This window comes from Adiantum capillus-veneris, chromosome 19, assembly GCF_014529385.1.
Source record: "Adiantum capillus-veneris isolate H3 chromosome 19, ASM1452938v2, whole genome shotgun sequence".
Classification (NCBI taxonomy): Eukaryota; Viridiplantae; Streptophyta; class Polypodiopsida; order Polypodiales; family Pteridaceae; genus Adiantum; species Adiantum capillus-veneris.
Window position 1 is genome coordinate 107,759,212 of NC_140949.1, and position 15,697 is coordinate 107,774,908.

At 42.7% G+C, this 15,697-nt stretch overlaps 2 protein-coding genes across 4 annotated transcripts in view; both read right to left on the reverse strand.

The window, feature by feature from the left end:
* Nucleotides 1-7,358, reverse strand: part of LOC147434620 (uncharacterized) — a 101,329-nt gene extending 93,971 nt beyond the window's left edge. Inside the window, exons 1-2 of one of the 3 annotated variants that reach the window (XM_086491080.1) lie at nt 6,976-7,114; nt 6,724-6,898 (exon numbers count right to left, since the gene is read on the reverse strand). In XM_086491080.1, the coding sequence (XP_086347206.1) occupies nt 6,724-6,840 (117 nt within the window). In that variant the 5' untranslated portion in view covers nt 6,841-6,898; nt 6,976-7,114. Of the gene's footprint in view, nt 1-6,723 lie in introns of all 3 variants that reach the window. The other 2 variants (XR_015185372.1, XM_086491079.1) reach the window with 2 other exon arrangements.
* A 2,470-nt stretch (nt 7,359-9,828) lies between these two features.
* LOC147434621 (uncharacterized) lies at nt 9,829-12,740 on the reverse strand. The gene is made up of 3 exons (XM_086489654.1): nt 12,069-12,740; nt 10,804-12,012; nt 9,829-10,686 (listed from the first exon to the last, which is right to left on the reverse strand). The coding sequence occupies exons 1-3, from the start codon at nt 12,738-12,740 to the stop codon at nt 9,829-9,831; spliced, it is 2,739 nt and encodes a 912-aa protein (XP_086345780.1).
* Between the last annotated feature and the right edge of the window lie 2,957 nt (nt 12,741-15,697).

Here is a 15,697-nt window from a genome sequence, read left to right on the forward strand (position 1 = left end):
CAAACTAGGGATCTTTAGCAAACTTAAGCATCTTGTTGTCGACATTGCATCTCCAAAAGTTCATACTGTGTAGGCCGAGGTGGCCCATACTCGTCTTCTGCTAAGTCGTTTGAATATCCTGCGTTGCCTCCTCCCGCCTCAACGGTTGCAAAATAGGTTGATTGGTTCTTTTCAAAATCCATAACTGTCGCAAGAAAAGGGATCGGATTTCCCGGTAGAAGAGAAATCAGTCGTGCTCTAATACCACTGTAATAAACTTGGACACCCCAAGTCAAGATTCTATCGCGACACAGCAGAGATTCACTTCAAAAAAATTCACAAATTAAAGAGTCGACACAGCCCGGCGTAGTTCCGGGCCAAGAGAGATAGGCCCCAAAGATTGGCGCCCCTTTCAATATTTCTTTTATATTAATCATTGAGCAAAGTACAACCACCTGCGGGTGCTCGCTCTTAGACTCTGCGTTCAGCTACTCTGAGAAGTGAGCCCCTTGGGTTCAGGGGAACATTTTATTACTCTGCTACAAAGTCAACTGATGCACCAGTTGAGAGATTTTTAAGCACGAAGTCCAATGTGGAGAAATTGTATGCATGAGTGCCAAGTGGCACTTTTGGGCCAATTTACCAGGTCTGGGAAAATAGAACTCGTAATTGACTTTTTGGAGCAGTTTTGGAGACTGATAACTCTGCTTTTCAGCCACTTCTCTCCATTTTTGAGCTTCCAATGACTTTACCTAGGACCAAGGAGCTCATTTTCAGCATTAGAAGGCATCAGATGCATGTTTACAGGGCTGTTTTGGTGCGTTTTCAGCGATACGCAGGTTTTGGCAGCCATGGAAATCTTCCCCTTTTTGCATCTATTTGTTCACAGATGCATTACAGGTCAAGGTTAAGGATTCCCAAGACTCTACTTTGTAATTTACCCTCTCAAAGTATAAAGAAATACCAAAAGGGGCGCCAATTTTGGGGCCTACAGGTTGTCGGCCTCTGCTCGGAGCATTCTAGCTTCCGAGCCGTGTGTGTGCTTAAGTGTTAATTCCCGTCGCAGGTTTCCTTTGCACGTTCTCTCTAGGTGTGTCTAAAGTAAAGAATTTCGGGTGAAAGCCAAAGCCTACCGCTCCACCGGCTAGTTTCAATAGGCAGGGTTCAGAAGAGGTTTCTCCACTCTTGACCACATTTTGACACTTAGAGCCATTATTGAGGAGGGTAGACACCATGGGAGGAGAATATATTGTAGCTTTGTGGATTTCCGCAAAGCCTTTGATACAATGCCACGAGTCAGACTCATACGTAGATTGCAAGACATGGGGGTGCCCACAGAGCTGATCTGGGGGATCTTAGCTTTATGCAGGACAATGGTAGGACAGGTACGCACTACTCAGGGCATGTCCGACATGGTTCACTCCACCATTGGGGTGAAGCACGGTTGTCCTCTATCTCCGACTCTCTTTGGGATATATGTAGATGAGTTTTCAGATTATGTACATACAAAGGGTGATAGAGGTGCTCAGCTTGTAGGGACATGGATTCCATTGCTATTATAGGCTAATAATAATGTGCTGATCTCCAATTCTCCAGAAGGGATGCAGTGTCATTTAGATGCATTGCAAGTATTTGCAAGGGACAGTGGATTGTCTGTGAACCTTGGTAAGACCAAGGTAATGGTGTTTAACACTACGGCGCAGAGGGTAAGGAGGTCCGCCCCCACTTTTACATATGGTCGAGAGACGGTGGAGTATACAGATACATACACTTATCTTGGGGCGGTTTTCAGTGGTCCTGTATTTTTCCTGAGGCGTGCAGCAAAATCCGCAATTGACCAGAGCCTATGCAGCATTGGGGAGACTTGAGAGGATATGTTCGCAGGTTCAGTTCCAGGAACCTCAGACAAAGCTTTGGCTCTTTGACACTTTGGTCACTTTGGCCATGTTGTACGGAGTGGCGATATGGGGCCCCTCACTTAATCATCATAGCAGAGCTGGTAGTACTGATGGATGGAGATGTATGGAGAAGCCATTAGTGTCTATGATTTGTCGGATGATTAGGGCCAAGGCCTCAGTACCACATGACATTGTTAGGACGGAGCTCGCTGCTCCTCCATTGGTAGTGGAGGCACTCACTCAATCAGTTTCATTTATGCATAGCACTTGGGCTCTCCCTAGAGACAGATATGCTCGATTCGCGCTAGAGTTTTTGCGACAGCTGGCATTGCAGGGAGATAGATCATGTTGGTATGCAGAGATGGCATCTTGCTTTCAGTTACATGGCTTTAGTATGGACCGGCTACCCCCATTTCACTACTCTCTGGATGCACCTTCCATCCCCCTCACAAGGGCAGAGATAACCAAGCTCATCAAACAGGACTTGATTCAGTTGGATACGAAAAGGACATGGACACAACCTACACATAAGCTAGGTACGAAGATGACTTTCTATAGAGAGCATCTTCTCCAATTCACGGAGGATGGTTTTGTGATCAGACTAGGATACATGGATACTCATCTATCCCACGGGATACGATGTGCTATTGGTCAAATACGCACATCCTCACATTAGCTAGAGATCGAGACAGGCAGATTTAGAGGAGTACCCGCTGAGTCCAAGATTTGTCAGGTGTGCCAAATAGAGCCAGAGACAGAGCTACATTACATATGTCACTGCCCAGTATACTATGAGATACGAGGCCGCTTTCACTGTCTATTCAGAGAGGGTTTTGGGCCACTTTCTATAGTCATGAGATACCAAGATCACAGATGCCTCGGATTATACTTACTAGAGATTCGCAAACACAGAGAGGACCTCTTGACGAGGGGCACAATGAGAGAGATCCAGCGACAGCGGAAGATCATAGATTTCTTTCAGTCACAGACAGAGGAGTTCGAGCAGCCCCCACATCATACCAACACCAGAGGTACCAGAGGCATACTGCTTGATCGGGCGATAGAGTTGGGGTAGTCCTGTTGCCCACGGATAAGAGGGCCCTCTCGATATCGATGCAGACTGCGACAGAGGATCCATACCATACTCGCGCGACATAGGAGCTGTCCCGCATACTGATGTATATGTATATGATGCCTCGACTGTCAGAGAGCTCCATTGTATCAGCTCACCCTTTGTCTTCCCCTTGTATCAGCTTTCACCCCACCCCTACCCACCATTTTCTTTTCAGTTCTTTGTACTTTTTGTACCCAGACCTCGTATTAGATTCACCACATGTAACCTTTTGGTCTCATAGGTCAATTTGGCCTTTTGAAGACGTTAATATTACATTTTCTCTCTCTCTCTCTCTCTCTCTCTCTCTCTCTCTCTCTCTCTCTCTCTCTCTCTCTCTCTCTCTCTCTCTCTAATCTCTCTTCTCCACAAGTGCCTTGTTCATGTATGCGGCATTGCAGATGTTCTCTTGTGTCAGAGGATCTTATCGGAGTCAAGCCAAATTGGAGTCGAGGTGTCCACCGAATCAGAGGCCAGTTCGTCTCTTCATTGCATCTCCCGCTGCCTATCCTGACACATCTGCCAACACGAGTATGTAAATTAGGTCTAGAGGTTCGGCTTGGTTCAGTTCTCACGGCAAATGCATCAAAAGGTTTGTGAGATACGGTGGGAACAGTGCCAAAACCCCTATGAGTGCACATTGCATCAAAGTTCTCACGGCAAATGCATCAAAGGTTTGTGAGATACGGTGGGAACAGTGCCAAAACCCCTATGAGTGCACATTGCATTTACTACTAGATGGCAGTTGCACCCGAACTCATGATGATCTGATCTGACAAGTTCTTTAGGGCATCCAGCAAATCCCTTTCTCAAGCCTGTTCTTGAGTCCCTGTCACCATGCCCTTCCCTAACCTTTTTCAGCCAGGTCACCCCCTCCGTCTGCAACCATCACGCGTTTTGGCGAACCCATTGCCTTCCTTCATCTGCCCCTTGGAGTCGTGCCCATAGTTACACTGCCCATTTTCAGGTCTTCGTTCCCCGTTCCCATTCCACCTTCCCGTTATCCCCGTTCCGTGTTTAAGACGTGTATCCGTAACAAGGAATGGCATTTCATGCCCGTTGTTCCCCGTTCCAATTTCCCGTTCCGGGTAACAATGGCCATGCCACTAATCTCCACCTTATCAGTTGCATTATTTTCAGCCTGCATAAAGTTCCAGATTTGCAGTGTTTCCACGTTTCAGATCATTTTTTTTGCAGCAAACATTCAGCTCTTAATTTGTCTCACATTGACTGTGCAAATCAACCCCAGATCTGCTGTCTACCCTGTGGTGGCCATCCGTAACCCACATCGAGGCAGGTCTCATTGGTACATCCAGTCAGCCCCAGAGAGAGAAATCTGTTGGGAGAACATCATCCATCGAGTCGAGTTGAGTCTTGCATTGAGATATTGCATCTGCGTACAATCCATTTACACAATCTAAAGCAAATACCACATTAGGAAGTGTGTGGGGGGGCCTTGGGAGGGTTGGTTCGGCACTCAATGCCCATTGATGCGTTCTAACTTATGTCCACTCTATCTATCTCTCAACAACTCTCCCCTTGATTCTACCTAGTCTCAATTCTGCTGCATCTGACAACTCGATGAGCACTTCGCCACATTCTGAGTATGACTAATGCTCAGCAGATCTTGAACCACTTGGAAAAAGTTTACAACAAGAAGACACCAATAAGGAACTCACCTTGAGGTACAGTTATGAACTTTGGACCCTCAGCAGCCTAACTCTCATTATGGCTCACACTCATCTGATGCAGGGAAAGCAACACGTATTTCTTTAGGCAGGGAAGCTGATCTCTTTGGAGGATATGGCTATTATCTAAGATCTTGATGACGCATTTGAATCCCAAGTATAGTGCTTTCTATTCAGGCTTAATTACTTTAAAGAGAAGCACTCATTTGGCATGGGGGGAGCTTGTTTCCATGGCGTTGGATCAGGAGGACCAACTATGAAGGCCCGAATTTAGAGGAGACTCTGAGGAAGTTGTCTAAGAACAAGGGCATATTCGAAGGTATTGTTCAAAAAAGTTATGTCCTTTCAGCTTTCTTCCTGACCTAAGAGAACAATCAATGACCTCTCGCACATCCATCGGGTAAGTCTTCAAATGCTTCACATATTTCGTTCGGGTTCTGGGAGTACTTCAACAATCTTTTCACACAGATGTCAACCTACACTTGACGTTTGTACTCCGCTCTGGCAAACTTCTTTGCCGAAAATTTGCCCCATTCTTCTTCTTTTCTTTACTTCCTGCATCGAGAGTCAACTTTTTTTCGCCTTCCCCCTGAGAGGTGTTATATCTGTCTGATTCTCCACGAGAACCCATGTGTGGTCTTGAGTTATTTATAGCTTATGCCCCTTAAGACAGAGCGATGAAGACGGAAGCGCACCCGATGCGCGATGGACTAAGGGTGGGAGACACGAAGATTCCTTGACCAACAAAATCTTGACTACTCTGTCAGATTCTCCTCGAGAACCTCTGTGTGTTGTAGAAGGGATCAGATCCTCCGTAGAAGAAGAATCTTTTTGAGCTCTGATACCACTGGTACAGGCTTGAACACTCCACGCGAGGAATCAATAGCAACACACGAACAAAAACTGCAAAATCACTGAACTTTGAAAGAGAGAGAGTCGACACGCACAGCGCAGTTTTGCACCGAGAAGCATTGGCCTCAAAGACTGGTGTCCCTTTCGGAATTTCTTTATTATTGCTCACGGCAAAGTACAACTCCCGAGGGTCCTCTACTCTCAGACTTTGCATCCAGATGCTCTGTAGAGTGAGGCCCCAAGGGTTCTTTATAAACATTTCAATTACAAAGGATGCCCAAAAGCAATCAGTTCAAAAGCACTAAACCCCAAATGCATCTGCTCCCAAAAGCTAGCACTTAAATCTGCCCAAAACAGCAAGCGCTTTTTGTGGAGATCCGTACAGCCTACCACATGGCATCCTCAACGCAAAACGCAAAAATTCCATACAGCAGTTGCCACGTCAATATCCATACTCTTCGCCACGTCAGAATGTCAACACATTTTATGGAATTTATTCTCAAAGTTGAAGCTTTGGGTTTTTAGGGTTTTAGGCCCCACGGCTGGTGCTCATAAGTTCTTTAAGTTGGTCGGTTCAATCTCTCTGTCCACTCGGCCATTTCTCTTCCAATTGGGCATGCCACGTCATCCCTTTGTGACACTCTCTCTACCGTGTGCTGCAATGTCACCACACCTTCCACTACACTTTGACGATAATATGGTCACTTATAAGGACTAAGAACACAAGGCTCTACAAAACTTAATAATACCGCTAGGACTAAATATGGGCAGCTCGACATAACAATTGGGCAGCCATTTCACTAAAGTGGGTGCCCAAGATAGTAATAAAGGTAAAGTAGAATGCATGTGTTGGGCAGAAGTAGCCATACAACCATGATATGCAACCTAAGTACCACGAATTAGTAAAACTTAGAATCTCCAGTAAAATTTAATTGGACTACATACTTAATCAAGAACTTTTAAAAGTTGATGCTCTAAGTAAACATGGTGCAACGTGAAAAGTCTGTATTTTTCAAATGAAGAGAAGATTTTCTTTTTAATATAAAATTATATATTCATGGACAATTTTTTTGAGCTATCTGTCATCAAAAGGAGGGGTCTGAATTGAAAGAAAGTTTCATCAACATAACACTTTGGCCGCCCTATAGGTAGTGACGAAAAACATAACACATAAGCGAGCAGGTGTAGGTAGTACCTCCTCCTTAGCCCTTGGATACAAGAGCTCTGGCTTGTCTCCAAGCGTAAAAAGAGCCTCGGTGCAACCAACAGCTGCCCCTTTTCTAGCAATGTCCAAAACTTCGTCAATGGTCATGTAAATCCTGTGATCCAGTCTAGGTGCGACAGCAAAGGTACAATAAGCGCATGCATCTCTGCATGCACGCGTGAGAGGAATAAACACTTTGGGGGAGAAGCTTATGATATGGGAAAATGGGCTGCGGTCACGAACCTCCGAGGCAGCTGCAGTGAGTGTTTTCACATCAAGTTCAGCCACTTGCAAAATATTCTTCACGTCTTGGTGATCACCCAACATGCCCTCCTGCTTCATCAACTCCAAGTACTCCAATCCCGATGAATTATCATCCTTCCGATACACAGCATTGTGCTTGGAGATGCCAGCATTCACGATGCCTAGTTTTTTTTTTTGCGGTTGCCGTGGAGCTCTGCTTGGCACGAAGGAAAAAGGCTGCTGTGTGAATTGAGCTTGCGAAGATGTCTTGCTAATACTACCCAAATGTGCAGAGGGCACCCCTTGAGAGAGACCGTGGAAGCTGTTTGCAACGGGCTCCATTGCTCTCTCTCTCTCTCTCTCTCTCTCTCTCTCTCTAGTTTCCCAAGACATTAAAAATTAGGGAAAATTACCAAAATACCCCTCTAATTTGTGGAAATTCCCAAAATACCCCTCAAATTTTAAAAATTCCCAAAATACCCTTGTATCTATTTTGGTTGGATTGTTCAAGATTTTTTAATCTTTATTCCTTTTTGATAATTGAGATCCGTTTTTGGATGCTTAACATGTAATTTGCCACAAATTACCTCGCAAAAAAAGGAAATTATGTCTAAAGATAATGAACCAATTCATCTCCAAAGCCTACATAATCGAGTTAAATTTTGGATTTAGCATTTTATATTGATAAGCAATGAGTCTTTTTATGAAAAGCTACAAATTTTATAATCTTTGGAGAAATTCAATTTCACAACCAAGGGTATTTTGGGAATTTTGGAAAATTTGAAGGGCATTTTGGGAATTTATGACAAAATATTGGGGGTGTTTTGGGAATTTTTGAAATTTGAGGGGTATTGTGGGAATTTCCACAAATTAGAGGGGTATTTTGATAATTTTCCTAAAAATTATCTTCTTCTTCTTCTCTCTCTGCGCCCCCGAGCGGGAAATAGTGGCCTGTCCAAAAGTTGACGGAGGTAGGCCTAGTGGTAACTGGTTAATTGTCATGTAAAAGGACAAAAGTGAGGGCATTGGTAATTGATAATGGTACCTTCTTCTCACATTTCAAAATTTATTATTTCTTATAGTGATTAGACACTCCCTTTTCGTGTTCACAATTGAAATCTCATTTAACTTTTAGTGTATCAATATATACAATATTATGTTTTTTTTTAAATGTGTAACAATAAACTATTTACATTACAATATATTCCAAAGGCATAAAAATTAATATTTGATGCAAAGCTCAATGTCCCTCTTTAAAGACACTAGTATAACAGCGCCGCCTTCGGCGGCGGCATGGCCTCTATTACCCTCAAGTTCTTTGCTCTTGGCAAATCTCATAAAACAGATGAACATTTACTTTCTCTCTCTCTCTCTCTCTCTCTCTCTCTCTCTCTCTCTCTCATCAGGGCTATAGGGCACTCTTTCATCAGTCCTCCTTCAAATTTAAAATGCAGAGGTAAATCCCAAAATTTGTAGGTGGGATTAAACTAAACCTTGGTGTTTTTTGAGCATTTTCCTTTGTCTACATACTGGGTGGATTCTCTCTCTCTCTCTCTCTCTCTCTCTCTCTCTCTCTCTCTCTCTCTCTCTCTCTTTGTTGTCCATGTACTGGGCTCTCTCTCTTTCTCTAGCTAGAGAGAGAGAAAGAGAGAGAGTGAGGAAAGGAGAGAGCTCTTTCACTAGCTAGAGAGAGACAGAGAGAGAGTGAGGAAAGGAGAGAGAGGTTTCTCTAGCTAGAGAGAGAGAAAGAGAGAGAGTGAGGAAAGGAGAGAGCTCTTTCACTAGCTAGAGAGAGACAGAGAGAGAGTGAGGAAAGGAGAGAGAGGAAAGGAGGAGCTCTGTACATGGACAACAAAGAGAGAGAGAGAGAGAGAGAGAGAGAGGTATTGTATGTGTTTGAAATTTATAAGATGGACAACATTTGAATCTTTGCAAAAGTCATCACAACATATTTTCAAACTAACTTTGCACCAACATATATAGAGTAAGTGATATTTTCCATGCAAAAAAATATAACATCCGTAGAGACTTAAGATTTATACGCTCAAAAGCGTAGCCTATGACATGCCCTGCTGCGGTATCGAACCACCCATGGCCCACGATGTAAAACACATCTACCAATCACTGGAGGAAGAGATCCTAACACAAAAACACGTAGGAACCAAGCACCGAGACTAAGATTTTGAGCAAACATAGCATTAATTGGACGGGTTCTGCCTAACTCTGCAATGGTGACACGTGTTCTGAATCCTCTCTGAATAGCAACTTGAATGTAGCACAGCAAGCTCGGATCATATGAAGCATGATATATACCCACCATCAAGAATTCTAGGTAATATTGTGATCTATAGCCAAACAAAAAGCTATTAATATAGATAGATATTTTGATACACAAAAGCTATTACTTTACTATATCAACATCAACATTGTTACCTTGCTACATCCAAGTCCTCGAGGAGATGAATCACCTGCATGGCTGTGATTGGACCCCTCCATAATGGTGGATCTAATACATAATCGTTGACTGTGAGATTTAAATTCTTTAAAGTATCGAAATGTCACAAACACACATATATAATATTTTACCTCGGACGTGTCGAGGTCGTCTCCCTAGTGTATAAGTCACAGAGGCGTTAGGATCCATCTTCATTCATACATATACATATACATAAAGGATTAGAAAATCATCAAAAAGCACATGAATTATAAATCTCTCAGCACTAATAAATCTTAGTCAATTGTTTCAACGAATACACCATGTTTCATAAGAAGACATACTAAGCTTATAAATGAAAAAGAAATAGTTGCGAGAGTCACCATGTTTTTTTATTGGATGAAACATATCCAACCACGTTAAACCCCATGGCAAGGGGGTGGCAGGGGGCACTTCAATTGCAACACCTCTTTGTAGACAATGTTAGAAGTGTATGTTCTTTGATCTCCATGTCTACTAACACTTGTTAAGTGACTATCACCAACCACAACCTTGATAGCAGAAGAGGATCTCACGCGAGGCATTGCCACATACAGTTGACCATGGGTGAAAACAGGTGTTGGGAGATACAATCCAAGAACTCCCAATGTTTGGCCTTGCGCCTTGTTGATTGTCATCCCAAAAGCACAACGTAGGGGAAATTGGCGACGTCTCAAATCAAAAGGGAGACCTTCTCTAGATCCCATGAAAAAATCAATCCTTGGAATGAACACTGCATTTCCTGCATGTGACCCTGTAATGATTTCTGCTTCAATCACTTTGTTGTGGAATTGCTTACAAATCAAGCGTGTCCCATTACAAAGACCACTTCTTGGATCCAAATTGCGAAGCAACATAACTAGAGCATTCTGTTTCAATTGTAAAACATGCGGTGGAAAACCTCCCCCAAGATCTAAACTATTTACAAACTCACTTGTGAATAAAATGCTATCACAATTTGATTCACACACTACGTCTGCACTGACATATTCCTTATAAGTACCAGGAAATTGCTGCAAGTCCAAATTGTTTATAGCATCCACCTCCTTGTTCCGTGGAGCCAAAATTTCTCTATCCTTGAAAAAGGTTGCATGGCAAGTCTTTGTTTCAAGGTCTCTATATATGCAAGCAACCAATGCTTGCAAATTATTTTGTGGTAGCATCATGCAGGCCGGCAAAGCCACATTATCAAGTATGCCCCCATCACAAACATGGCCATTACCAATATCAAGTGTCCACTACACAAACTCTCTTTCAATAACATTACTAAAACAATTGACCACTCGCATATTCTGTGTTAGATGCATGATTTTTGTACGTTGCCAAATGTATGAGTGGCACAAAGATGCATTGACAATGTCGTCTCTTCCCCCTTTACGCACAACAGGTAATATCTGTCTGAAATCACCACCAAGGAGGAGAACCTTTCCACCAAACAACATGTCATTTTTCATGACATCTCTTAGTGTCTTATCAAGAGCCTCAAAAGCGTGTCTATGAGCCATGGGGGCTTCATCCCATATGATCAGTGAACTCATTCGCAACAGCTCAGCAAGCTGGCTGTTTACTTTAATGTTACATGTGGACTCAGAAGTTATATCAATAGGGATCTTGAATCTAGAGTGTGCAGTCCTTCCGTTGTCGAGAAGTTGTGCTGCAATCCCAGACGATGCACATGCCAAAGCTACTTTGGACTCTCCACGTATCCGAGAGAGCAATGCATTGTAGAGATAAGTCTTTCCCGTTCCACCTAGCCCATCCAAGAAAAAAACAGTCCCTCTGCTCATGCCAACTGCTTGTAAAACCCGATTGTAAGATTCCCTTTGCCCAACATTGAAAGATGATTCCATTCGAGCAGACAATACTCTTTGTTCCTCTCTGTTATACATGAACTCTTCAGCAAGCACTCCATGCTCACTCATAGTTTGCAATGTGTGATCCACCTGGGGCATTCCAGAATAATCCGAGAGCCTCTTTCCATAGTGTTGAAGCATTGTCTCTGAGTTTGATAAAGCTTGGTTTTGAGCCATGTGTTCACAGATATTCATATCATTTGTGCGAACCCTCATATGATATACATGGTCCTCAGAAAGCTCCTTACAGAAGCAATTCCACAATGCACCAGGATGTATTGGATCACAAAAAACCAAAATGACTACAAACAGTAGGCGCAATTGTTGCCCTGTTTGTTGAAAAGAAGCTTCTTCCAAACAAAGAAACCATTCATCATCAACTTGCAGTAATCCTCGTGCATTACATATTTCTTTAAATGTGTCATATACTAGTCCATTGAAGGTTCTAATATCCTCAAAAGACTTACATCCTTTGCACATGTTGAGTAACATACGCAAATAGTACAAATCTCCAGCATTGGGAACAATGTGGTACATTCTTCCAATCATGTCACCAATCTGTCTTTGAGTCCATGTTCTACTTGCTGGCTTCCAAACCCACTTTGTTGGGAAGTCTATGTACAACAAATCGTTGGCCTCTGGATATTGTTGATTTGCAACAAACCACTCAGTGAGCGTTGTCTTTTTGTTGACCTCTCCCTCCACCACACTCTATACAGTCGCTCTGTCGAGCTGAAGATGACTTGATTTTGATGAGGCAAGTGAACTTGGAGCCGTTGTATGTCAGGTTTCTCTTGATGCATATGAAACCCAAGTATACGCCAAATAGCCTCAGATGTTGATACATATCGAGCATTAAGATAGTTTGTAACTTCATTTAGAAGCCCTTCACTATCTTGTAGAACAACAGTGGCCCTGTCATATCCCTTATACACATACTTGTAGAGATATTTCACAGCAAATATAGTGGAGAAAACCTCCACATTGATATGTGCATTGTACCTTATTGACAAAAATGGATTGTATGGAACAATCCATTTATTACTCATTTGCACTTTATTACGAACAGTGTAATTTCCATCATCCCTCCTCATGTACGTTGGGTATCCATCCCTAGCCACAGTAGTCGATGCACTGAAGCTTCGAGGATATTTAAACCTGCACTTTCCATCTTTCATACATGGAGCATTCTTATTCAAGTTTCCACATGGGCCATGCACATTACACCGACTGATAACATCATACAACTGTGGAAACATTACTTTATCAGGAAGCTCTACACACACAATCTTATCATAATGCAATGTCTCTGTTGGCTTATACTCAAATGCAAGTATCAATAGAATGTGAGCATGAGGAAGGCCTCTCTTTTGGAACTCAATCACAGAAATGTGTCCAATGACCTTACCAAAAATAGATCTCTTAATTAGCAAGCCCATCAAATCCTTGAACTTATGGTAGAAAACACGGGCAGTAAGATAAGGACGATCATTAGATGTCTATCCAGGTAGTAATGCATCCTGTATCTCTTTCCATCCAAGATTGCATGTGAATGTAATGAAGAGATCAAGTTTTCCTCTCTTGCGTATAATTGCCATGGCATCCTGGTATAGCTGGTGCATATAGCGAGGGCCACCAACATACGAAGAAGGCAATACAACCCTTCTTCCAACATTAGCACCCAATAACAGTTCTCTATCATCCCTTGCTCCATCTCTTGCTCCAACCATATCTGTCAAGCCTTGATACACCTCACTGCGAAGTTCACTTTGATGATTACGAACCCACAAAAGCCTCAACTCCTCCATACAGCTATATGCATCAACAATATATTGTTGCAGTAGCCTACCACCACGTAAAAGACATTGTGTTGTGTCATCTCTAATTTGCAATCTATACTTGTAGAAATCCATCGTAGAAATATACTTTGTAGTTCCATTTACTCGCTCTCTGTTTACTTCCGCTCTGTTCACTTGGTGTATGTAAGGATTCCAACCTTCTTCACCATTTGGAAATAGCAACACATATAATAGAGGCATGTATGACCTATGGCAATGTGAGATTCTTTTTAGACCACCACCCAAAAGATTCAACACAATATCACGATGGACAATGTTGCTCTCTTCACCCGGACCAGGCATGATTGCAGCAACTTCCACACTTGTTGGAGCAACATATTGCCAGCCATTTGTACGCTTCTCAGTAATGACCATCCTAATCTCCGGAATATTGGAAGTTTGGACCATTGTAGCAAACCCCCTAAAAGCTTAAACATACGGATTTACTCGATGCATCATCGATTGCAAGCTTTCCAAAACATCTGGTTTGAGTTTTGAAACATGACTCGTCCTGTTACAACTGAGCAAAGCGAGGGATTTGACCTGATCGCTCTTCTGGCATCAATGGACCAATGTTATGATAAATAGATCCATGCACCTTGAAGGTATAGATTCCTTTTCTTTGGCAGAGAGATTCATCTATATGAGCTCCCAAAGAAGCAAATGCCAACACACTATTGTATGCTCTGATATGTTTCAAGAATTTTCTACTTCTAGTATTACCCCCGTGCATCAATTCCCTTAATTCTAAAGGAGGTTCACTTAATGGCAGCAAAGACATTTCCTGAGTTGCAACAACTCTTCCCCACAAATGTGCGAATGGTCTTTGCTTCTGTTTTCCAAGCTAAAGCACCACATAAGGAACATGCAAAATCCAAGTTGCCTATGTTGTGAAGAATACACTTTTCATGAGAAAGAGACAACATAGAGATATGCGTCAAGGAAGTGGTCTCAGAATATAAGTAGGTGATAGATAGACAAAGTGTCTCAACTTTGGAGTAATCTCCCTCTCTGGAGACAATTACAGGCTCTTCATGAACATCTCCATTATTGGCTTCCAAATTGTCTTCCACTTCAATCCTTACATAACTTTGCGAGAGAATTGACTCGTTATCTACATCCATCGCAATCCTTCCCTGAGGAAATTCATTGCATCGATTCACGTTTATCAAATGGTGGCAATCTTCCAAGCGAGGCACATCAATCTCACCCAAAGAACGTCGAACTCTATCTCGCGCTATTGCACGTCGCATAGCTCGAGAGGCTTGACATATCCTACTACGTCTTGCATGTCCAGGAGACAACACCTTTGGACCAATAGCCATATGTCCAAAAAAGAACTCTTATAAGTACTCACAGATATATACATGTTAGTATCTAGAGAATTAAGAAGAGAGTATGGAGAAGAAAGGATTTCCCAACTATGTCTATCTTTCTTTGAAGGAGTCAGTGAGAGAAGGCTTGCCAACCCACATGGTAAATGTCTATATACTTCTATATATGTCTCTCTATATCTCATCTAACTACTACTAAGAATATAATTGGGGGAGCGAGTCCATCCGATTAGCCCATTGACGATTGTCGGTTAAGGCCTGGGTTTTAGCCAACAAATTTCCATTGCAATTACAACGCGCCAGTATGCACGTCAACCGAAATCTCGCAGTCGATGCAGATGTGCCAAGTTAACCCATTATTGGCCATTTTGGCAACCCACGTCAAGACGGATTCAAAGGTGCATCCAAATCAGCCCCGAGGGTGCTTCATTATGAAGAGTTACCATGGTGACAGGTTAAGGCCTGAGTTTTAGTCGGCAATTTTCCACTGCGGTTACAACGCGCCAGTCTGCACGTCAGTCGGATTCTCGCAGTCGATGCAGATGTGCCAAGTTAACCCATTATTGGTCAACCCATTATTGGCCATTGAGGCTTGAATTGTTGTGTACATTCCGTTTACGCAATCAAAAGCAAATACCATATCGGCAATGGTGTGCATGTGATTGCATTGGGAGAGACACTCTCACTTTGCATCTGCCAAAAATAGACCAGAGCTTCTTGACCCTACCCAAATTGGGCATATCTGGCAATCAATGCATTCAAAGAGACGGCCTCCTATATAGGAAGCTCTCTCCCACTTTTTGTGCTTTATGAAGTGCTTCACATTTGTCATACCTAGAAAGAAGTCAAACATTGCACACACCTAGAATACTTTGTGTGTGTGTGTGTGTGTGTGTGTGTGTGTGTGTGTGTGTGTGTGTGAGAGAGAGAGAGAGAGAGAGAGAGAGAGAGAGAGAGAGGGCAAGGGGGGGTGGGGAACGGGAGGTGTGACTCAAAAGACACAGTGGCAACAAAAATACTACAATTATGAAGATCCTCTGAGAATGTAGCAATCAATGCATTCAAAGAGACGGCATCCTATATAGGAAGCTCTCTCCCACTTTTTGTGCTTTATGAAGTGCTTCACATTTGTCATACCTAGAAAGAAGTCAAACATTGCGCACACCTAGAATACTTTGTGTGTGTGTATGTATGTGAGTGAGTGTGTGTGTGTGTGTGTATGTG